The 26,177-nt window shown below is 36.2% G+C and overlaps 1 protein-coding gene across 1 annotated transcript in view; it reads right to left on the bottom strand.

Moving 5' to 3' along the window:
* Positions 1 to 2,161: 2,161 nt before the first annotated feature.
* Positions 2,162 to 26,177, bottom strand: part of LOC149792066 (uncharacterized) — a 59,386-nt gene continuing 35,370 nt past the window's right edge. Inside the window, exons 4-7 of the mRNA XM_089969523.1 lie at positions 12,584 to 12,742; positions 7,675 to 7,872; positions 4,158 to 4,211; positions 2,162 to 2,266 (exon numbers count right to left, since the gene is read on the bottom strand). Of these exons, the coding sequence (XP_089825649.1) occupies positions 2,162 to 2,266; positions 4,158 to 4,211; positions 7,675 to 7,872; positions 12,584 to 12,742 (516 nt within the window). The remainder of the gene's footprint in view (positions 2,267 to 4,157; positions 4,212 to 7,674; positions 7,873 to 12,583; positions 12,743 to 26,177) is intronic.

Raw genomic sequence — 26,177 nt, forward strand, 5'->3', positions numbered from 1 at the left:
GTCAACAGTAAAATGATGAAAAATTTATTTGCAATATTCTTCCAAGCACATAGATGACATAATACAAAGACCGCACCAATGTAATTTAAATGCACAAGTTTGCAAATCACAATAAAATTAATTTCCAAATTGTCAAATAACAATATCCAAAATTACTTCTACAACTAACTTTCATGACAAAGCTATTCCTTTGCAAAATATCACTTGTTGCCTAGAAAGACTAAATGTACATTATCAAACATTTTTGTCAAACAATAATTGTTTTTCTCAAATTTGCAGAAATGTGTTTTTTTGCAAAACTTTTATGATCACGTTTTATCATAAGTTATATTTATAAGAAAACATTTTTATTTTAAAAAAGTATACTGGAATTTTCCAAAACACTGGACTTTAGATTTTCATTTCTTTCTGTAATTTCAAAGGATTGCTTTTCTGTTAAGTGCACATCAAGGTTAGAATGCTGAGTTGATAATAGGTGCTTACACATGTACACTCAATGAACTGTTGAATGTGTATATACATATATATCAACACACATTGGATACATTTATTGAATTGTCTGTGACCATGTAGTGGCTGATAATACCTGGTTTTGTTCCCAACTTTGATCTACATTTGCACAATTCAAAGGCTTTTTCCAAGCTGGAACAAATATATTCTTTCAAATTATTTTTGTCCACATTTCCCTGTAGCATGAGAACTCTCTCTCTTGTACTTTTTATGTATTCACAGTCTGATTAGTTTCTTGTTAGTTACTACCTGCTTGTACATGTAGAAACTATATTTTCTGCCCTAGTCAATCATATTCATGCTTATGTGCCTCTTTCCCACCTTTTCCCACAAAGGAAATATTGCTATATATTTTTTTATATCTCTGATATTTTTTCCAAAATTTTGTCAATAAGAAAAAAGTGATAATTCTACACCAGTAAATGTTTTCTCAGCATCTTGAAGGACTGGCATTTCATTCTTCATATAACTCACATGGACCAATGCAAATTCAAGAACCAATCGAAGATAGGATTGAATGTGTGTGTGTTTGTGAGTTGGATTTTTAACATAGCTTTAACAATTGTTCAGTCATAACGCTATGATGTCTGCAGTGTGGCAGTTTATAGGGATGTCTAGCACTGGGGCATCATGCCCCAGATACATTATCCTGACACCAGGCTGACCAGTCCTAACATTAACCTCCTAATGCTGAGCACCTAGCAAGGCAGCTGTCAGTACCATTTTTATAAGTCTTTGGTATGACTCAGCTGAAGATATGACTGAAAAAGTCAGTACAAAATGATATGCACCCCATATACAAGACAACCACTACTTATTTATTTAGGTATATAAAAGCTCCATCAGTGTGTTTCGTATGACTTAAAATTCTACAAGGTTTAAATCGTGGCTATTTCTGGCATCCAAGGCCAGCAAGATTTTCAGAACAATCATAGATAAGAGTCAACTCGGCAAGTTCATATGCACAATCAGCTTGAAGAAGAAGATACTAGGTCAGTCAGATGTTTTGCAAAACGGGATAAGTTTGCCATCAGATTATACTTAAACGACATGTACTTTCACTTCTATATGCACACACCACCATCATGCAAGCTCCTACAATTTGGTTTCAATGCAGCCTCAATATCTGTTTATGGTCATCCAACAAGATCATCAAAAGTATTGTCTCTTTTAGTCAACTTCATTAGCAGCAATAAGAGCAAATCTCAATGACATTTGCCAAAAACGTAATTCTTGAACATTAGGAACAGAAATGGGCTTCTTTCCCTGTTGAGACAGTTAGCATTTAGGGTTAACTGGGACAAGCCTGTTTCAATCCATGTCAGTACATAAAGTAACATGAACATGTTTACAAACTTCAATCTTGTTTGCTTCTCTCAACTGCACTACACACGGATTATTGAGTTTACGGAGTAAACCTCCATCAGGGAGTTGTTCTTATTGAGAGATTTTGCATCTCCTTGGACAACTTAAAGTTGGGGCTTATTTTTTTTCTTCCTCAGAATTCTTTTCATGCATGCCTAGGAATCTACCCTGCACTATGGCAATGATGGCCATAATAACAGTATTTCATTTCTGAAATATAGGAAGGTAGTCCTCATTCTGACAATTCTGTATTGGTGGCCTACTGCTTCAAATAAGAAAAATGAAATCACCTGAGAATAGGGGGAATGAGTCGGTGAACCTTGACTGTTGGAGCTACACTGGGGGCTACCAGGGTATACCAACCAGTGGAGATGCTGCCTTGGTGGAGCACCTGAAGAATTATATGTAACAGTGCACACCTACAGACAATCCCACCGTAAGCTGAAAGCATCAACTATCCTTACCATCTGATCAGGTACCTGTGAGATATTAAAGACAGTCTTGATGTAACTAAATCTATCAAACGTCTTCCCCCACCACCACTGGGGAATTTGCTCTACTACTGAACATTTTTGTGAGGATGACACAACACACTCTGGGCAAACTGTCTGCCAGGATATTCCTATTTTTGGGACATGGTGAACTTGGAGAGTGATCTAATTTGAGGCAACACATCGAAGGAGGTTCCGAACTTCAAGGCAAATGTAGGTAGCATACAAGGATTGCTAGTACTGATGTGCTGAAGTGACAAACAATGATGCCTTGCGAGGTGTAAACACCTCTGTCAGGTTAGAAACACTGTCCACAATCCAAGTTGTTTATATGAAGAGTCACGTCTTCCAGAAACTTACTGCCTGAAGTACCTTACCCCTTTTCTGCAGGTGAGTACTTCACCCTAAATTGATGTATCAGTGTATAGAAAGGATTCGTGTTTGGGAATATATACTAAAACTATGATCCCAATTTAGCCACAAACACAAGTGGCAGTGAAAACTGGATCGCATGGGATGTGAGGTCATAGATGAAGTCTTCAGTTTGTTTGAAGCAGGTACTATGGAAGGCACAAAAACCACAGCTAAGTTCTTATCCCCAAGAAGTGTGAGGTAAAGAGGAGTAGACAAGGATGGCTTGGCCAGAAGAGGTGTTATGAAGGACAGGATTGATCAATCCAGTCCAAAGGAACATGAACTCTTCCAAGGATGATTATGAAATTCATCCCCAGCTATATAGTTTACAGAGTTTATGTATAATATATGAGGATTTATTTATTAACTATTGTTGACTTTTTGGACCAAAACACTACATTGAGAGTACTGAGAACTCATTTGAAGACTGTAGCACTGTGGTATATTCAAGACTATTGATATATCGCCACATTCAATACTCTTTACACATCAAGACATTCAGGACTATTTGAATTCATTTGGAACATTTGATACTTTTGGACTTAATGTAAGATGTATTCAACAAAAAGTAACTAAACTAAACCTAGTGCTACTCTACTTTTTTTTGCTACACACAGGAATAAAAAAAACTTTTCTGTCTCTATAGGGCAAATAGAAAATAAAGGTGCACAGTCTTTTATATACTATTATAAAGGACTTTTATTAAGTTTAAACACCATAGAATCATTGTGTAAGAATCAATCTTCAAAAGTATTTCACGAGAAACACATTTAAATTTTTTCTGATAAAAAGAAGAGTATATAGTGTGTACTGTAACTGTTTCGGAATTGTTTGTGAATGAATGCTAAAATTTAGGTGCCAACCCATCGTATGCAAAATTGTCCATTTTATGGGTCTTTCAAAGAGATCTAAGTCAAAATCTGATTGTTAAGGCATGTAAAATGCCACATTTAATTTTGCAGGATGATAATTGTTGTTATATAATTTTCTGTATTTGGTCCATTAAACATTGTAACAATATATTTCGCCCATCTTTATGAAGAAAGATAATTATGCTACACTAATCAAACTTTGATGCAAGAGGCATTTTGCAGACTATTATTTTACAATTAATTTCTTTTTGAAAACATTTAACTGCCACTAGTTTTAAATATTTGAAAATATTTACACTACCATTACAATCATGACATCACATCTTATGTCATCTTCTAGGTTATTACATCATATACCCCTCATGTTTCTGTTTAGGAGGGTTCATTTGAAGGAATATGCATGTAACTGTATTAATATATATAAATGACTGTTGGCATAAGAAAACAATAACATGAAGTATGATGATCTTCTTCAAATATATAATAATTAATTTTGGATTTTTACCTTATCAGCTTGGACTGTCAGTTTGCTCTTCATTTCCTCCACATCTGCTTCAACCTGGTAGAGAAAATATAAAAGGAGAAAATACATAATTCATATAGCTTTAACATGCTTTTCTTTACATGTTTCGCCAGTAGTGTCCCCTCAGTGTTTCCTTGTCTTCATGATTTTACAAACATTACTAGAAAACTACTGAAATATTCTGCATTCAATTTTCCAAATTTTGATCCATTTTTATGAAATAGGAATACAAAGGAAGAAACACTGAATTTTCATAAAAGGTAAATAATAAAACATTTAAACTCCTCAAAACAAAGTCCACATGTGTTGGGTAAACAACATTTCTTCAAAAAGTCCAAGATGGTTGAACACCAGGAATTTTCTTCATCGAGTTCCACCAAAGTTAATCTTACTCATCATGAGAGAATCAACATACATGCAAAAAAAAAATGTACACAATGGCAGTGTATGCATGCCATCCCGATTTAATTAATATATGTTGTCAGTATATGAAGTATTCCATCTGGAAACCCATGACTACAGGGCAGCTTTGGTTGCCTCTTCCGTCTTTTTGGTACCTTTAATACAGTATCAATATGACTAGGAAGCCAACAGAAAATACTTTTCAGCTGTATGTTCATGTTTCTCTGATGTCTGAGACAGGAATTGGCAATACCTTCTGAGTGAAGCAATTTAAATTTTTCCCAGGAATTGGCAATACCTTCTGAGTGAAGCAATTTAAATTTTTCCCAAGTTAAACAAATGTTCAGTACAGAATATAAAATTATTATGTACTGCTACTGTCGGTGCAAAACAAGTATTCAAAAAGTGCAGAATTCTGATCTGGGACTTGAACAGTATTGATGTATCACAATATTATCTAGGAAGTTTTTGAATGAATTCATTATAGGCCAAAGAAAGTGCTTTTACCCAAAATGTCAACAAGACATTTGTAGTTATATTTAATTATTTTTATAAATGGTTCCTCTCAAATCATCTATGAACAGAACAGTAAATCATTCTATAATCAGAACTTAAAAGAGGAATGAATAATTTTATTGATCACAACCTTATATACCAAACGAAGACACAATAAAATGAGCAGGATGTGATTTCCAGAATATTCAAGTTTCTTTTTCTTAAAATGACACCTGAAATTTTAAATATCAATAATCAACCTATTATAACTTACAAACATGATAAATGCAAGAGAATAATTATGTGGACAAACCATTATTCTCAATTAAGGGCAAAGGTCAATTATACATTACAAATTCAATATGCATATCAATTCCATTAACTCAAAAATATCTATAGTAAAAATGGAAATAATGATGCAAGCTTTCCCCAAGTTGATACAAATGTCAACTATTCCTTTTGTAACAAATGTTTCAAATCAAACATCTTGGGACTATTTCTCTGGCATCAGAATTACCAATAAACATATGTGGACTCGAGATGGAGGAATTGTCTATTATTTATAACCTGTTTCATAGTGTTACATGTTTAGGCTCCTTTAAGCAGTACAAGATAAAAGTGAAGACCACAAGCTTTGTAAAATTTAACAATTTATTTCCCTAGAAAAACAAGTTAAAAATGAGAAAAAGAACTTACAGTTTGAAGAAACAAACCCAAAAATAATTCTAGAATAATCCAAGAATTATAAAATAGAAGTCCTAGTAATAAAATGTTCTAATGAATTTGAATTCGAGTCACGACAAAAATCCAAAATGGAAGGCGACAACATATACTGTAGTTAGTATAGTACTGAAGTGTCAACAGTTCTTTGTTGAACCACAGAAAAAATATTCCAGTGTTTGAATTCTGTAAATTTTGATAACTATCTTTGTCGAAGAATTAATTCTGAGCACAAGTATTTCCAGGTAAAAAATATCTCTTACAGTCCAAATAATTTGAAGAAAAATTGAAATTAAATTCCAAGTGGTCACAATAAAAAATAAAAAAAAACATCTTGACATCTCAGTGTTTAAAGCCCAACTGAATTTATTTTTCAAAACATCACTATTAAATCTGGCTAATGCACAAAACAGACACCCGAATGAGGGTCTACCTACTGGTAAAACCAGAATTTCAAAATAATAGCTACATGTTTCTAGAACAACATATAAGCTATTTACATGTATAATGTCATGTACTCCCATTACATCCCCAGTTTCACTCTATGTATCCCACACTGATAAAGAATTATAAAAAAATGAAAAAATGTTGTTTACTTTAAATCATGAATTAAAGTTAGGAACTAAATCAGCTTTAGATACAAAGTTCTAATATTAGGTTTTCGAAAAACTGAACTGAATTTCTGGAAAATATCAAATCCAGTAAATCAAATTATATTACAATAGATATAATGGAATTAAGAAAATAATTTTAAAAAACTTAAAAATAACAAGCAAACAATTAAATCAAATCAAATATAAATTAAATCAAATATACATAACAATAGTTTTGACAATACTGCTTGTTAATGATACAGGTCAACAGCTGGTAGTATCGGTATGGTCCTTTCCAGATTTGGGTACTTGTATCACTGTTGCTGGTTGCCAATATTGCAGGAAATCACCCTCTTCCCAAATTTTACTTACAATATTTAAGCAGTGTACTGAGAGCCGTATTATGTATTGTTTCAAAGTTGACAGTTGTTGCTGCTCAAGTATCAAAGTGCTTGATCATCACAGTCTTGAAGTTATCCTAGAGTTTGTTATAATATTCTGCCTTAGTAAAATAAACATTCAGAGGAACCATTTCTTTCAGGTCTTTGGTGTGGTGAACGTTTTCAGAATAATTCTCTCGTACGGAATTTGTTTGTAATGTTTTTGCCAAAATAATTAAGATATCTGATTTCCTAAGTGCTTGACAGCTGCTTTTATTTTTGATATTTTATTTAGCAGCTTCCTTGTGGACTGAATAAATAAGTGATGGTGCAGCCTAGAGAGGACCTTGTACAGTATTTATGCATACTGTCAGGATTTTCAATGGAATTTAAATCGTTAGGAATCTTTTCTGAGTGTGTCTTGGCATGCTGACACATTTAGAAATACCATCCTGTAGTATCTCTGCAAACAGATGCCCTGAATGCACTACATATTCAAAAAGATCATCTGTCACATTTGAATCCAATTTCACTGTCCACTCCACCTTGTTCAATCTCCATCTCTGCAAAAGCTCTTAAGGTGTGGGTGCACTTCTTAAATAGGAGTATCTAGAGTAGTTGGTGGGAAATATATTTCTCATCAAGTCCTAATATAGATTCCAAGTAGTCTTATATAATAGTATACAAGCTGACAATGTCAAGTCATGCCTAGAAACAAGAGATAGACCTCTCTTAAGTTAATTCTTAGAAGACATGCAAAGACTGTCACTATTCAGCCTAATTTATTCATGCAAAATATTACAGATATATTTAAATGATAAACCTTATCCTGTGACTGTACATAAGTAATGATATATTCGCATATGTAACGACCAGACATACATACACTTCTCTTCAAGCTTAGCTTACCCTTTGAAGTTCTGTTTCCAATTTGGAGTTGTTCTCTAAGGAACTTTCATAATTCTTCAATAAATCTCGTATGTCTTTGTATTCTTTTTCTAATAATGGAATTTTCTCTTTCTCAATGCTATCCAACCTGCCTTCAATGCATGACAACCTTGCAAAATATTGATCTTTTGCTGTGATACTGTACTCTGCTGTGCAGATCTATAAAATAAAAAGGTTCAAGTATATTCATGATCATGTAGCTTAGTTGCTTATAAACTGTCTTTCTGAATGATTAAAATAAAATTCCCAAAAATAAAGACTCTTTCATTTTCATGTGATTGTTTTCCTAAACATATAAATGTTCTTTATAGGAAATTATTTACAATTGATGAAGTGTCTTGGATATGAAGGAAAAACAATAAGGAAAATACAGATCGACACGGGGGCCCCGAGTGGCCGAGTGGTCTAAAGCACTCTCCGTTATGGATCACTGCCATCTCACCTTTGTCTGCGTAGGTTAAAGTCTCAGATTCAGCCAATGTGGGTATGTGAGAAAGCTTGCCAGTAGCTTCTCGAGGGTCGGTGGTTCTTTCCGGTGTTTTCCTGGGTTCTTCGTCCACCATTAATACTGGCCGCCATGTATAGCCTATCGTGTGCTGAAAAATGGTGTTAAACCCTACAACAACAACAACAACAACAGATCGACACTAAATTAATCTCCTGATTAAAAAAAGGTAGGGTGATGGGTACCTCAAGATACTTTCCAATCACCCACAAAAGTATTTGTGCCTCTGGACACATTAAATGTGCAAGCTGGAGTTTAAACGATGCAGCCTGTCACCAGTTTTAAAAGTTTAACGACACAAGCCATGGGGAAGTAGACTTTGATTTATAAATGTGTCTCATGTCCTTTGTAAGAAACTCCTCACTAATATATCTGAATGAACTCTCACCTAGTTAATGATGAATCAAAGAATTTAGCAATATCTAACCCAATACTACAGAAAAAAATCATTGATACTATCTGCAATTTGAGTTATGTTGTTCGCTAAGTCCACATAGCAGTTGGAATAACATTACATGAATTTGATTTCAATGAATTTAGAAAATCTTTCTGTTGTTAGATGACTGTTAAACAGCTTCATATAATTAATCTCTTGATCCAATTCACATTTTTGCAGCCTTATATCTAAAAGCCCTATAAATAGCCCACTTATCTTTACGTGTATTGCGTCTTGCTTTCTCGAGTATGAAATCACTGCCATGCATGGATAATAAAATATCATCAATCTACTACTCAGAATTTAATCTGTTTCTACATTCTTGGTATGGTAGATGCTGATCAATTTTATGAAATGAGCTTTCAGATAGATGAGCTTGCAGAAAGGCATAACAAAATATTATATACTACCAATGTAAAGCTGGCAAAAAAATGCATTTAAATTGTTCAAATGTTTGATTCAAAACTGATCCAGCGATGGCAAATATTATGTTGAATTAGAAAGTTTGTGAAGTATATTTAGACCTTAATTACCTCCAGTGCAGTTTCACTTATTAGTCTTGCAACTTGATAACTTGGCTTCTTTTTAAATTTTACTTGGTTACAGCAATAATTTATATCTGTCATGAGATACTCTATCAACACATGATGTCTAATAAACAAACTTGTTGTCCACAAGAATCTAAATATTACTTTGTATTTGCATGTACTGACACCTAAAATCATTTCAGTGCGTTTTGTCCCTTTCATCTTGAAAATATATTGCTTGCTGGACGCCAGTTTTGGAAACTTCTTTAAGCATCAATCTGATCATGCAGATGCTTGGTATACAATTTTATGTTCAGTCTTAAGTATATGAGGTATTCCTGTCAAGACAGTCTTGTTCCCAGACCAAACCCACTGAATGTAATATAAAAAAACAGAATCAAATAAAATACCATTAGGGCAGTATCAGGATTCTACTGCAACAATAATATATCCATAACTTTAGCTTTTGTTTCATAGGTCTGTTTTTTAGGGGCCGTTTTCATAAGACCTATGACCAAATCATAAGGGTTGGCAGGTCTGGAAAGGTTTTACTCATAGATCAGTAATAAATAACATTTCCGGTAATGTTTATTTTTGGCATAACACTTCAAGAACCCAGTGAAATTGTTAAATTTCAGAAGTGACAACATGATCATATTATAATAAAATTCATATTTGAACTCTTCCCCAAAATAACAAACATTTTACACACTATTTCTTGTACTTAAAAAAATAAAAATTTCCTGGTACGAGAAAAATACACGTACATATATTTCAAATTTCAAATTTCAGGAACAACGCCACAATCATATTATACTCGAATTCATACACGATCGCTTCCCCAAAATGATAATAAATTTTGTATACACTATTTCACATATATGGAAGAAAAAAAATATTTTTTCATGTGCAAATGAATATACAAAATTTCATGAGCCATGCCACGACCGCGTTATATCCGAACTCGCGTTATCACAGGGCACATTATGGAGGGGAGGCGCACTGTAAATATTAATTTCTTTCAAAATATAAACAAACTGTTGATATAGCTAGGATTTCATTCATGGATTTAAAGGCTTTTAAGGTTATTTCTAGACTCCTACAAATCATATATGTGGAACAATGAGAATGCAGGTTTGAAAGAGGGTAAGCTTTTTGACGGGGCGATCACATGGGTGAGATCAGATAGGTATATTGGACTGGAGCCAGTCAATGAAATGTAGCATAGTTAACAGATTTTGATTCTGGATCTAACTGGTAGCCAGTGAAGGTTACATATCTATTGTTTGCTCAGCTCTCCATACTTCCAAGATAATCCGCACATCTGTGTTTCGAACTTTTTAAAGTTTTTGTAGTAGATACTGAGTCAAACCAGACAGAAGTGAATTACAATAATCCAGTCTTGAAAGTACTAAAGAACACACAAGTGCTTTAGTGGCATCAACTGATAGGAAAACTGGGAATGGGGCTGAAGCGTCTCAGCTTTAAATATGCAGATCTGCATTTGTTCATGACATGTTGGTGTAAGAAGAGTGTCCTGTAGAGAATGACACCTAGATTTCATACCGACGGTATGAATTAAATGTTGATATTGCTGATACTTATTGTTTGTAATTAAAGGATGTGAATGAGAAAGTCTTTATGAGGTGATCAGGATGGCTTCAGTTTTATCATCATTCATCTGCAGCTTGTTACGTGCTATCAATCGGAAATACATCCCTCTACGCCTTAGATAGTAACATCAAATTTAGTTGGGCAGCTAGATTTGTATATTTGAGTGTAGTCAATTGTTTAGACACCTGATGTCAATCAACACCATATCAATTTTTATTAGGATACGTGTTTTGAATACGTTTTATATAACCATTTAGTACTTAAACATTTTAGGAAAAATTAAAAAAGAACAAAATATAGTTAGCTTTGTACATTCATTGCTAGCTTCGTCAACTATCAATATAAAAACTAAACAAAAAAAAATGTGATTTATATCATGTCGAAAGTTCAGCTATTGAATGAAAATCCTGATTTTTAGATTGCCGATTGAGGTACATTTCATGTTGTTGATGTAAGAGTGGATTCATTAATTAGTGGATAGTGTATCATCCTCTTGTCTTTTCCTTTTCAACTTGATTGCTCAGAGAGAAAGAGAAAGAAAGAGAGAGAGAGATGGGGGAAAGAACATAAAGAACAATATAGTGCAACAAAAATATCATGCTTTCTCTGTGTTTTTTTTTTTTAAATTCGGATAGGCTATGAAGGAATACCTCTGCCCGACACCCCCATAAAACGAATGGTTGGCCACTTTCATTCTCGTAACAGTTCTTACTCTTGGTGGGGATGTATCATCCAACATAAAAAAGCTCCGTACATGACAGACTCGTTGATAAACAAATCTGGCCACAAGTTCAAGCTTGATTTTGTGAAACATGAATTTGTTACTGCAGTGATTGCCATTTAAGTAGTAGCACCTAATGAACAGTTGGCATACTTATGAAGGAAATTAATTTCATATTTGGCAAATTCACCATATCGATATTGATACCTCTACACTTCCACACAAGCCCTAATAAACTTTATTCTAATTAAAACTACCCCATTCATATGCATGGTAATTAGCATCAACCTTCTGAGAGATAGCTGCGAGACTGCAACTACTGAAAAGCCATCACATTGTTTACACCAACATCCACTGTTGACAACAGGCTTTCTCGGTTGTGTTAAGGTTTGTTTCACTGATACACTGTTAAAATGATGCAAATCCATTATCTATTGGCCTATAGCAATTGCCATCTCTCTGACATTTACAGTAAATGATTAATGATTGACCGAGATTTGACACCGGTAGATGTCCATGTCCTGTACCTTGTTTGACCATAAATATATGATTCCCGCATACAGAGATAGGTGAAGTCATCTATAAATATATGGCTCCCGCACTAGCTGGGTTAATAGTTACAAATTGATAAGTACCCATCAATCGATCTGTAGACTTTCAAGTTCATATCAACTATGTCCAAATTCCCAACCCAGGATTTTTCTTGACAACCAATTTTTACATTTAATGGAAGCCCTGCTATCCAATTATTTCTGCAAAATGGAAGAGGGTTTTACACTCAAAAAATATTTTAAAAATCCGACAGCACTGGTAAGAACTCAATATTTTCAAACACAGCACTCCCTCATTATAATGTTGCGTGCTATAATAATATGAGCAGGGTCTACCTAAGTGGTAGCAAAATTAAATGCATCACGTACTGCATGATAAGATAGTGTCTCTATAAGACTGCATACTCCAGTGTCCCATAGACAGCTTTATTTATGATGGGGGAGTACTGTATTTTTGAAGAATTTTGTTCTTAAATATGAACTCAATATATCTCAAAAGTAAAATCTATATCAAACCTCATCAATTCTCCTCTTAGCCAGTTCTGTTTTCCCTGTGTTTTGAAGCATCCGATTTTTAAGCAGATTTAATATGTTTCTTTTGAAATTGTTTAGTTCTTTATCTGTCACCTTTGGTTGTGGTCTTTCATGGATGTAGACATTTCTGTCATGACGAACCTGTAATGAATGTCACATTATAACTGTATATATTAAAGTTACATTTAGGCAGTCAAGAAAACAGTTCAAGAATGTTTTAATATCTACATTTAAATAAAATGACATCTTTAAAAGTGATACTCCTATTTTTCTGAAAAGATGAAAGGTTCGATTTTACTAAGGCTGACCATGCATGTACCATGAATGTGGACCATCCCATAAAGATTAAAATTAAAGAGCAAATGATCACATCACTATACAGTATAACGTTTCCTTTAATACTAGTACCTTTGTTTACAAGCATCACTCATGCAGCACTGATGTGTAAAAACACTCTTTCAATTTTTGCAATTTTATGCAGGACCAAAAGCTGTCAATTTATGTACATCAAACTTGCATATCCCTCTTGCTACAAACTAGTCCCTGCAAAAAAATCTAAAATCCTGAAGAGACCTATACAAGCGATTATGTAACAGTTTATTCTGTTTAAATTCCTGTACACATAAATGTGCATATAATTGGTCTAACAAGATTTCACCATTAAAACCCAAAACATATTGCTACAAACATCCCACAATGGGACTGATGTTCCACTTGACAAAACGAATTTCCTTCCTGAATCCAAGGTAAGTCAGTTTTTCTTCCTTTCAACTGCCAAGTCATGAAACCATCTCTAATATTTTTAAGAAGCTCCAGCAATTCCAAATCTGGTAATAAATCTACAGTGAAATCTTTTGTAAAGGACAATTTGATATAAAAGACAAATGTCCATATAGGTATCTTATATAAAAAGGACATGTGTCTAATGTTGATCGGACACATGTTGGTTTAAAATGTATTGCCACTGTGTATAAACAACATTGTTAAAACAGTGGCTAAAATACACGTATATAAATGATGTCAAAACAAATATTAAACTTCCGTCATATAAAATACAACAGCCTACAGAGGACATTTAACTGTCCTTTATATACAGCTTCCACTGCCTTTCTTAAGTCAGAGTTAATATATTCACAAGATAACTGTAAATGTTCTTATTCATACTATTTGACATTGAACTTTATATCATGGACAGAAGATCACTGAACATGTTTGTGACAATATCAAATAACCACATGCTGGGTCTGGTTAATTTAAGTGATTTTTTGAAATCCCGAGCATCACAGTTTGGGTTTGAGACAGAGTGAAAAGGATTCAGAAAAAGATCCACCAACTCTCCTTGCATTCTGATGGAGCTGCCTCGAGAATAGCTCAGCACACCACGCTTTCTCATGAGCTTGCATTTGATAACCACCATGGAGTGGACGTGGTCTTGATAAAATGGGCCTGGTTTACTATTTATGACCCCTACTAGCAGGCTTCAAAGAGATTCAGAGGGAGGGAGAGGCTCCAATTATCCACATCATTATCTCTTTCGGGAGCAATTTGCCTACATTGTGATACTGAAAAAATGTGATCACTTTATTGATGATAAATATTTCCAAGTTCTATGGAAGAAAATATATGCTACACAAGTCCATATCATGTTTGATAGATAATAGTAACATAACGACATAGCCTCTAAAACTGTATCAACCCTTTCCTACCCTTAAACAAATCGAATCCTATTATCCGTGCCTCCCATGACACATGTCATAACCTTGCTCTCCACAGATACAAACACATGGTAAGTGTGTGGTCATGTTGAGAAAAATCCTATTTTTAAAAGACCAGATACAAACACATGGCAAGTGTGTGGTCATATTGAGAAAAAACCCATTTCTGAAACACCAGATACAAACACATGGCAAGTGTGTGGTCATATTGAGAAAAACCCTATTTCTAAAACACCAGATACAAACACATGCCAAGTGTGTGGTCATACTGAGAAAAACCTTATTTCTAAAATACCAGATACAAACACATGGCAAGTGTGAGGTCATATTGAGAAAAAAACCTATTTCTAAAATACCAGATACAAACACATGCCAAGTGTGAGGTCATATTGAGAAAAACCCCATTTCTAAAATACCAGATACAAACACATGGCAAGTGTGTAGTCATATTCAGAAAAACCCTATTTCTAAAATACCAGATAAAAACACATGGCAAGTGTGTGGTCATATTGAGAAAAACCCCATTTCTAAAACACCAGATACAAACACATGGCAAGTGTGTGGTCATATTGAGAAAAAACCCATTTTTAAAACACCAGATACAAACACATGGCAAATGTGTGGTCATATTGATGAAAAACCCCATTTCTAAAATACCAGATACAAACACATGGCAAGTGTGTGGTCATATTGAGAAAAACCCTATTTCTAAAACACCAGATACAAACACATGCCAAGTGTGTGGTCATACTGAGAAAAACCTTATTTCTAAAATACCAGATACAAACACATGGCAAGTGTGAGGTCATATTGAGAAAAAAACCTATTTCTAAAATACCAGATACAAACACATGCCAAGTGTGTGGTCATATTGAGAAAAACCCCATTTCTAAAATACCAGATACAAACACATGGCAAGTGTGTAGTCATATTCAGAAAAACCCTATTTCTAAAATACCAGATAAAAACACATGGCAAGTGTGTGGTCATATTGAGAAAAACCCCATTTCTAAAACACCAGATACAAACACATGGCAAGTGTGTGGTCATATTGAGAAAAAAACCATTTTTAAAACACCAGATACAAACACATGGCAAATGTGTGGTCATATTGATGAAAAACCCCATTTCTAAAATACCAGATACAAACACATGGCAAGTGTGTGGTCATATTGAGAAAAACCCCATTTCTAAAACACCAGATACAAACACATGGCAAGTGTGTGGTCATATTGAGGAAAAAACCCATTTCTAAAATACCAGATACAAACACATGATGTGTGTGGTCATATTGAGAAAAAACCCATTTCTAAAATACCAGATACAAACACATGGCAAGTGTGAGGTCATATTGAGAAAAAATCCATTTCTAAAACACCAGATACGTACAAACACATGGCAAGTGTGAGGTCATATTGAGAAAAACCCCTTTTTTAAAAGACCAGATACAAACACATGGCAAGTGTGTGGTCATATTGAGAAAAACCCCATTTCCAAAACACCAGATGCAAACAAGTGGCAAGTGTGTGGTCATATTGAGAAAAAACCCATTTCTAAAATACCAGATACAAACACATGGCAAGTGTGTGGTCATATTGAGAAAAACCCCATTTCTAAAACACCAGATACAAACACATGGCAAGTGTGAGGTCATATTGAGAAAAAACCCATTTCTAAAATACCAGATACAAACACATGACAAGTGTGTGGTCATATTCAGAAAAAACCCATTTCTAAAATAGCAGATGCAAACAAGTGGCATGACTGTGTGGTGTGGCATGTGTGTGGTCATACAGAGAAAAACCCACTTCTAAAATACCAGATGCAAACACATGACATGTGTGGCACCGTTTTTACTCTTAGCTATAAAGCGATTAAGTTGAAAAAAAGAATTTTGTTAATTCATATATCCATGTTAGCTAATGTAATGTTTAATTGGCAAGAATTAAGCTAAATGTCAAAGTCTTGATGCTATTATACATTTACAGCTTGAAAATAGTGTTACTAATTATAGAATTTTCAAACAGTTAATGTCCATCTCATCAACATATTTTCTCAAGCAGTTCACGGTCTCACATAGCCTGCTTTATACAAATATACATCAAATTGTGTTTTTGTTATTTGCCAAATGAACTATATTGGATCATATCATAGTAACTCCGTACAATGCTTTGATGAAAAGCATTTTATGCTGTAAAGATGGACATTGCAAATGACAGGATCAAATTTGGTTTCCATTGTCCTGTTTCCCAATCTTTTGCGGATGGACTTTTTTCTTTTAAGTCTCTGAAGTCTGTTTGTGTCAATACTGGCCAGTGTCACTGGGGCTACAGATTTTCTCTACATGGCAACCATCCTGCACTTAAAGTTTCGCAGCAGCTGCATGGCCCGATTGATTAGTAAATCTGTCTGAATCGTTCTGTTTCTAGTTGGCAGTATCAATGATGGTTGGGTCTGTTGCTGTGGATAGAACTGTCCTTCCACAGTTTTGCTGTCAGATTTCTAACTTACCCAAGCTAGCTGCACTTCAATGCACAAGTAGCACTCCAATCTCAACTCCTCCCTTAATCTCACCTGTCACTTTTCCCAAATTACACCCGGGTACAGGACCAGAAAATATTGACCTTAACAACACTCCCGATTCTAAATAATGACTCAGCAAGGACAGAAATAACAAGTCAAACCCTCGATAGATGAAATCAACCAAAAACTTTCATCAACACCCACTGAAAAACCATGAATCACAATCAAAATTACCAAAACAAACTTGGATAAGGAAACTGATAACCCCACCCCAACCTACAAAATCAAAAACCCAGAAACCAAGGAATAGAAATAGCAATAGAATCAATCTCTCAAACAGCAACCACACAATTTGACACAAATTTAAAACACAAAAAAAGTAAGGAAACCATTCATTGCAGCCAAACCCCAGGGCCGTAAAAAGACACAAAAACTATAGAACAAGAAGAACAAAGGGAAATGGCAGAACTCTTAGATAGCTTAGATAGTCAATTCTGGAACACAAAAGTTTTAAAAAAAACAAGTGACTAGACAAACATACCTCGGTAAAGGGAATCTACCCATGAAAGAACAAAACAAAGAGATGCAACCCACAACAAACCCACTAACATTGACTAACCATGAGCAAAATCAAACCAAAATAACCATAAACAACACTAATGAAAAGGAATTAAACAGGCAAACCCAAAATCAGAAACCACAGAAACCAAACCATAAATTACCAAACCAATTACCAAAACACCAAACAGATAAACAGGGGACAAAATCAAAGATCAAACCAGACCCAAAACCTACCCCAAAAACAGAGCAAAACCCAAGACATAGGCAAATATTTCACCCCATCAACTTCACAATCTTTAATCTCTAGCAAAAACTCAAAATTCCTAAACTTAAACCTAAATAACATAGCAAGCGAACTCATAAAGGCCCACGAAGGGGAGTTCTCAGTCATCAGACCCAACACAAACTATATAATAATCAGATGCAGCACAATCCAACAAGTAAATAAGTATATGGAAACTGAACAAATCACAAAAATTAGAGTTGCTATAACTAGTTATGCAGCACTAAAAGGAAAGACGGGAGGCAGGAAACCTACACTAACTGCAAACACTAGTACTGAGATCAATCAAAACACAACCCAAAACAGCACAGCAACAGTATGCAAAAAGGTCCTTAGGCTGCCAAGAGAACAACTCAAAAACACCTTGAAGAAGACCTTGCTTATAAACTCAAGAATTCCTGAAAACAGGAAACACCAATTGCTATAATTGAATTCAATACGCCCCCCAAGCCAGTGGTAAGATTAGGTCCCAACAGAAACCTATACAAACTGGAAAACTACAAAAACAAACCACGCTTTTGTGGAAACTGCAAAGGGTGGGGTCACTTCACTAGCTCTTACAAAAACAATTAAAAATGCAACCACTGTGGGAGCACACACAAGGAGCAGTGCAGGAGGAAAGAAATTAATGCACTAACTGTACAGGACCTCACCACCCTAAATCATATGAATGCCCCCTAACTGCTCGTGAATTTGCTATAATACAACATATGGATTCAAACCACACATCATATAAAGAAACAAGACTAAATATCATTCGAAATCCGAAAAAACAACAACAAAAACACAAATTCAGAACTGAACATTAACACGCATGAAACAAAACAGACTCCCCCCCCACACACACACACAAAAGACTAATAGCCAAAATGAGAATAAAGAAACCAGGAAAACTAACATAAGCAAAACGGCACCACCCAAACCAAACACACCCTGTACAATAAATTCTAGTAGGCATTATAATAATAACCAGGCACCCAGATATCAAACAAACCAATTATCCAAATCCACTAGCACACCAGAGGAAAGGAATAATCAAGCCACCAATTCAAACAGGTACTCAAGAAATGTTGTCCTCTGGTTCATTAGTGAATTTGCTAATAGCATTGTACAAAATACAAAGAATGATCATGTCCCAATCGACATGACTCATCAAGTGCTAACCAAATTAATAAACAAATTCTTTCCCAATCAAAACTCGAGATCATAGTAAACCAAACCCAAATCTTAACACTAGTAAATATCAATAATCAATATGTATCCCACTCAACGTAAATGCTTGATAATGTGGCAGCGGAACTGCTGCAGGATCATTAAGAATATCCCCCGAGCTAATCCAAAAAATAAACTCAGACAAACCTAAATCTGACATTATCTGCTTACAAGAAACCCATCTAACTCAGGCCTTTAAGACCACCAGCCCCCAAAATTCCAGGATACTCAACTGTATATACTAAAAATAGAACAAACGGTAAATTAAAAGGGGGACTAGCAACTTATATTACTGACTCACTTCCAAACACCTCAGCAGTTACCCCAGATGAAAACCAAGATGTACCTGAACAAATAGAAATTCAAACCATCATGATTAACACTGGCCAGTATACTATAAAACTGCTAAATTATGTGACCCAGGGGGAGATAATCCAACAGCAATCAATCGCTATACGAAAATGACCACTGACAAAGAAGAAAATCTTATCATATTTTAATGCCCTTAATGTAAGATGGGGAAGAATAACGCAAAACATAAGGGGAAAACTACTTGAAAAATGGACAACCGAATCCATTCTTGTTATCCTTAACAATGGAGCAGGAACAAGATTAGACCCTATCAAAGGTGCACTATCAGCAATCAACCTCACCATAGTCACTCCTAAATTGGCCCAAATCTCAGATTGGGAAGTTGATCAAAGCAGCACCCTTGGAAGCGATCACTCCCCTATCCTACTCACCTGCAATATAATGACACAAACACACCCAACTAACAACATACCTAGGTGGAGGTGTGACAAAGCTGATTGGGATAAATTTAAAACTGCCCACTCTACAATAACTGAAGCAAAATTTTATAATGATAACATTGATCAATACAATCTAAATGTAATGAACGCCCTAACTGAGGCAGCTAAAATAAGTATACCCAGAACAGGAGGACAACAACTTAAGCCCACTGTCCCATGGTGGAATGAAGAATGTAAATTAGCTCAAAAAACTAAAAACAAGGCCCTTAATCGATTTAAACACAATGACTTTAGGATTTACAAAAATAGGAAAAAAGAAATGAAAACAATAATCCAAAATGCAAACGAAAAATCCTGGCAAGCCTTCTGCTCTAGCATAAACTTCAAAACCAACGCAAAACAGGTATGGGACAAGATAAAAGCAATAAAGGGGGAAAGCAAGCAACCAACTCCCAAAATGACTGAAAATCTAACCAACAAAGAAAAGGCAAACTGCTTGGCATCACACTTTGCAAGCAAGAGCAGCAATTCGAACTATACTCAAAAATTCCAAGAGCACCTCCAAAATGTAGAACAAAAGTATCAAAACCTCTTCTCCAACCTAGGATCCAAACAATCTAAATTAAATGAGGACTTCACAGTAGCAGAATGGATTGCTGCACTTGCTACGAAAAAGGCAACCTCACCCGACCAACTTGGCTATGAAATATACAAACACATTCCGGAAAACATAACGGAAATCATACTAGATCTACTTAATAATAGCTGGTGGAAGGGCCAACTACCCAAAGTTGGAAAAAAGCTATCATCATTCCAATACCCAAACCTGGCAAAAACCCAAATGACATCAATGCATATAGACCCATATCTCTAACTGATAACATATGCAAAATAATGGAAACAATGATTAATGACAGACTAAAATACCATCTAGAAAGCAACAATACATTACAGAACACAAAGCGGCTTTCACAACAAAAGATCCACCCTGGACCAATTGTTCAGAGACCTGAAGCAAGCATCAAGCTAGCATTTAATGCAAAACACAAATGCAATAGACATCTAATCGCAGTACTTCTCAATCTAGAAAAAGCATTTGACTTGGTCTGGACAAAAGGTCTTATTGCGAAACTAATTCTAAATGAAATAACTGGCTGCATACATAACTGGATAGCAGACTTCCTAACAGATCAGAAGATACTGACAAAAGTAGGGGATCAATATTCAGATATATATAACCTGGAAAACGATATGCCACAAGGTAGCGTGCTTAGCCCCACTTTATTCAACATCATGGTAAACTACCGTGACACTATAATTAATAAAAATAAGGTAGATCTATTCCAATTTGCTGACGACAGTGGGATTTGGAAAGCAGGCAATCCAAACAGCAAAACAGTCATAGGGCAAATACAAAATAGTCTTAACCAAATAGGTCGGTGGGCAGATAAATGGGGTTTTAAAATATCCAACACTAAAACAGAAGACGTTATGTTCTCGCCACACAATAGAAATACTATAGAATACCCTAAACTGTACATACAAGGGAAAATAATAAAATTTGTCAAAATAGCCAAATTCCTAGGAATGTTCCTTGACGAAAACCTAACATGGAAACACCACATTAAAGAGCTCACCCAAAAATGTAAAGCTGTGATCTAAGTCTATTAAGAAACCTCAGGGGAACTACATGGGGGGCCAACCAAGAAACGCTTTTAACACTGTATAAGGCACTTACAAGAGCAAAAATAGATTATGGATCCTAAGTCTATGCATCAGCTAACCAAACATCACTTAGTAAACTAGATTCCATATAACATAAGGCACTAATCATTTGCACTGGAGCACTAAACTCAACCTCCCTAGAAGAGCTCCAAATACTGACAGGAGAACTACCACTGCAACTAAGAAGAAATGAAAGCATATTAAGATATGCCGCACAAGTTTCAATCCACAAAACAAGCCAACTCACCAGGAAAATTATCCAACAAAGTAACATCCCTTTCATTAAAAAACTGAAACCACAACCACCTGGTGCAACAAAAAAGATCATGAACTAACTAAAGATCTTATCCTACCCACTATACAAGCTGAACAATGCAGTTACGCCAACCCAACACCACGGATTGGAGGTAACCCGAATTGTAACACAATAGCCCTTACTTATGGCAAACAAGACCAGGTACATGATATAAGGACAAAAAGATTAGCCGAGCTAGAAGAAAAATACATAGGGTACACAAAGATATACACTGATGGCTCAAAAATTACAAAACCGTACAAAACTGCTGCGGTAATAGTAATCCCTGAAACCAACAGAATTCAGAGATAGATTGCCTGACACCTGCTCCATTTACACAGCCGAATTCTGGGCCATTATTGAAGCTCTAAAATGGATCCAACTAACAAACACTAGACAAGCAGTTATCATTAGCAACTCCCTTAGCATCATCAACTCGATTAAATCAAACCACTATATCACAAGAAGCAACTTCCTGAAGGAAACCAACCACTTAATTAAACAACTGCTAAATAACAAACATATGATAGAGTTCATGTGGGTGACCTCCCATATCGGACTAGCAGGTAACGATAAAGCAGACCAAGTAGCTAAACAATATCTCCATGAACCTGACTCCATAGCATTATACTACAGTGTCCAAGAATTGTATAGCATCATCAGAATTAAAATTGACAGCAACAATGGGATAGCAGCAAAAAGGGACGCAAGCTATACTTCATACTAAATAAGGTCGCAAGACATACCAACCCACCACAACTCGTTAGAAGTCAGGATCAAAAACTTATCAATAGGATACTAAAAGGCAGCTTTGGGAAATATTTGACAATCAACATAAACTCAAATGGCAAATGCCCACACTGTCCATTCCAAGAAGATTTAGAACATGTTTTTAACACCTGCCACAAGTATGAAACCCAAAGAACTAGGTTTAGGACTAAACAACATAAAATCCATCTAACTTCACAGAGTCCCAGAATGTGCCATGTGTAGTGTTCCAGCTCATGTGTCAACTCTTGGAGTCTTCCTATTTGTGCCAGAGTTCTAATGTTCCAGGTGGCGATGACAATGTTGTCTCTCGCTCTGATTGTATGCATAGTACAAGTAGCACACTTGTCACCTCCGTCCTGGTGGACAACGGCAGGCACGGTCCTTGTTGACCCAGGCGACGACTGATCCAGTATTGTAAGCTCAGATTTGTCCAGCATTATCAGTGTGTCTTGGGCAAAAGTTGTCTGGCGGAGCCCATCCCTCTCCAGACCAAGGAGTTGCCAGAAGGGGATGTAGTACATCGTCCAGCTGCCTTAGAGTCTCCACTCCGGATTTTCTTTTAGGGTTTACTCCTAGATGGAAATCCCTAGGAGAACACCAAACCGAAGATGGGCATATATTATACTATAGTGGAGAGTGTGACAAGTCCATAAATGGAGTAGGCTTCCTTGTAAACAAAGCCATCAAGGGATCTGTGCTGGAATGCTGCCCCATATCTAGAAGAATCTTTTCCATTCGTCTGAAAGTATCTCCCTTTAACATCACAATTATCCAAGTCTATGCTCCAACTACCGATCATGATGATGAAGAAATAGGAGTTTTACAACAAACTACAGGGTACTCTAAACACAGTCAGTAGGAAAGATATCCTCATTGTCCAAGGAGACTGGAATGCCAAAGTTGGCAAAGATGCTCTAAAAGACTGGGAGATAAATTGTGGACCTTCTTGCAATGAGCTTACCAATGAAAGAGGGAGATGGCTGCTCGAGTTCGCAAGCTACAACAACTTGGTACTAGCCAACACCCTGGGACAACATAAAGCTTCACGATGCTGGACATGGTACTCACCAAATGGAATCCATCACAACCAGATCGACTACATACTGGTTCAAAACCGTTACCGATCTGGCATCAAGCAAAAACAAGGACATTCCCTGGTGCTGATGTTGGGAGTGATCATGACCTCGTGATTATGAACTTCTGAGTGAGGCTGAAGAAAATTAACAAGCCAAAGAACATCAGGCTCAAATTCAACCTTGAACAACTGAAGGACTCTAACATCTGCAAGTCATTCCAAGCCACAACTGGAGGAAAATTTGCTCCACTCCTTGTGATGGATGGTGATGTCAATGAGATGACAGACACCTTCAACACAGTCATGACAGCAACTGCCAAGGACATCATTGGCCTCCATTGCCCAAAGAAAACACCCTGGGTTACAGAAGAGATTCTGAAGTTGTGTGATGCCTGAAGAGAACTAAAAAACACCAGACACACAACAGGGGCATTGAAGTACCGAGAAATAAACAAGAATATCAGAAAAATCTTGAGCAAAGCAAAAGAAAATTGGATTGGACAAAAGTGCACAGAAATGGAGAACAGTCTGATAAAGAATAACAGCAAAAAGGCATTCAAAATTGTGAAAGACCTCACCAGACAGAAACAACCAAGAGTCAGTACCATTCAAGACAAAAATGGAAAATGCCTCACAGAAGCGAGTGACACTGCAGAAAGATGGACTGAGTATTGCAAAGAACTCTACAACCATCAGTCCACAGGAGACCCAGAGGTGCTTGAAGTTCCATACTCCTCAAATGATGATGACTTCCCCATTCTCAAAGAGGAGGTGGAGTTAGCAATAAGAGCACTGAAGAATGGGAAGGCAGCTGGAGTAGACAACATCCCAACTGAACTTATCAAGAATGGGGGAGAATCAGTGAAAGAGCTACTAACAAAAATCTGCAATAAGATCTGGCAGACAGGTGAATGGCCAACACAATGGACCCAGTCACTGATTATAACACTTCCCAAAAAAGGCAATCTCCAGCTGTGCTAAAATTACAGAACTATCAGTTTGATCAGCATTGCTAGTAAGGTAATGCTGAAGATCATTTTGAACAGACTGCAACCACAAGCAGAAAAAATAATCGCTGAAGAACAGGCCGGGTTCTGGAGTGGAAGAAGCACAAAAGAACAAATATTCAATATTCGGGTTCTGTGCGAAAATAATCGCAACACCAACAAGACATCTATCATGTGTTCATAGATTTCAAAAAGGCCTTTGACAGAGTGTGGCATGAGGCATTGTGGGCCACAATGAAGAAGTATAACATGGGTAAAAAGCTAACCAATACCATCAAGCTGTTGTACACCAAGGCTACCAGTGCAGTAATTGCCCAAGGTGCTGTTGGGGACTGGTTCCAGACAATAGTGGGAGTGCGTCAAGGCTGTCTCCTGTCACCCACGCTTTTCAACATCTACTTAGAGTGCATCATGAGCGAAGCCCTGGAAAACCACTGTGGGACAGTCAGCATTGGAAGGCGTAACATCACCAACCTCCGCTTTGCAGACGACGTTGATGGGCTGGCAGGCAGTGAAGACGAGCTAGCCACCTTAGTGAAGAACCTGGATGAAACATCTTCCAGATTTGACATGGAGATAAGCGCTGAGAAGACAAAACTGATGACAAATAGTGGCAAACAAATCTCAGCCAAGATTAAAGTCAGAGGACATGAACTGGAAACAGTGAGCCAGTTCAAATATCTTGATTCCATAATTACTGAAGAGGGATCAAGAGCAGAAATTTTGTCAAGAGCAGCACAAACAATGGCAGCTTTGTCAAAGCTAAGACCCATCTGGAGAGACAAGAATATCTGTCTGAAAACTAAATCAGACTATTGCGAACTCTAGTCATCTCAGTCTTTTTGTACTCATGTGAGGCATGGACCCTGACAACAGAATTACAACGAAGAATCCAGTCACTTGAAATGAGATGTTACAGAACCATCCTTGGCATCTCTTACATAGACCACATCACAAATGAAGAAGTGCGTAACACCATCAGGCGCGAAGTAGGCCAATATGAGGACCTCCTCACCACCGTCAAAAAGAGAAAGCTGAGATGGTATGGCCATGTCACTAGAGCCAACAGTCTATCCATAACAGTCCTGCAGGGCAGCGTCCAGGGTGGCAGAAGGAGAGGTAGACAGAGAAAAAAGTGGATGGACATCACAGAATGGACCAGGAAAAGTTTTGCGGAGACACAGGCATTGGCACATGATCGAGACAAGTAGAGGGAACTGGTCAGATGTTCAGCAGCACAGTGCCTCAACGACCACACTAGGTCATGAGACTGATGATGATGATGATGATGATGAACATAAAATAGGGTCCCCACCGACCTATCCAGATTTCCTCAAAGAACAAAACTTAATAAGGGCATTACTTACAAAAATATTATAAACTTCCTCACCAACATTGGGAAAAAAGGGGGGATTTAAACAAAAGTGTATGACCCGCTAAACAATAAATAAATACCATTCAATTAATTACAAACAGGGGATAGGCCAACAAACTAAATGTTAAAGGAACAACAAGACCAGATGTCTTTGACATGTCTTAGCTACCTGAGTATTCAGCAAAGATATCTGTCTTATCAAAATAAATTTAGCCTGAAAATAACATCAAATAAATAACTCTATCCACAAGCTAGGATAATAATCAAAACAAAACAAGTCCA

This window comes from Sinohyriopsis cumingii, chromosome 9 (genome assembly GCF_028554795.1).
Source record: "Sinohyriopsis cumingii isolate HCF-2022 chromosome 9, ASM2855479v2, whole genome shotgun sequence".
Classification (NCBI taxonomy): Eukaryota; Metazoa; Mollusca; class Bivalvia; order Unionida; family Unionidae; genus Sinohyriopsis; species Sinohyriopsis cumingii.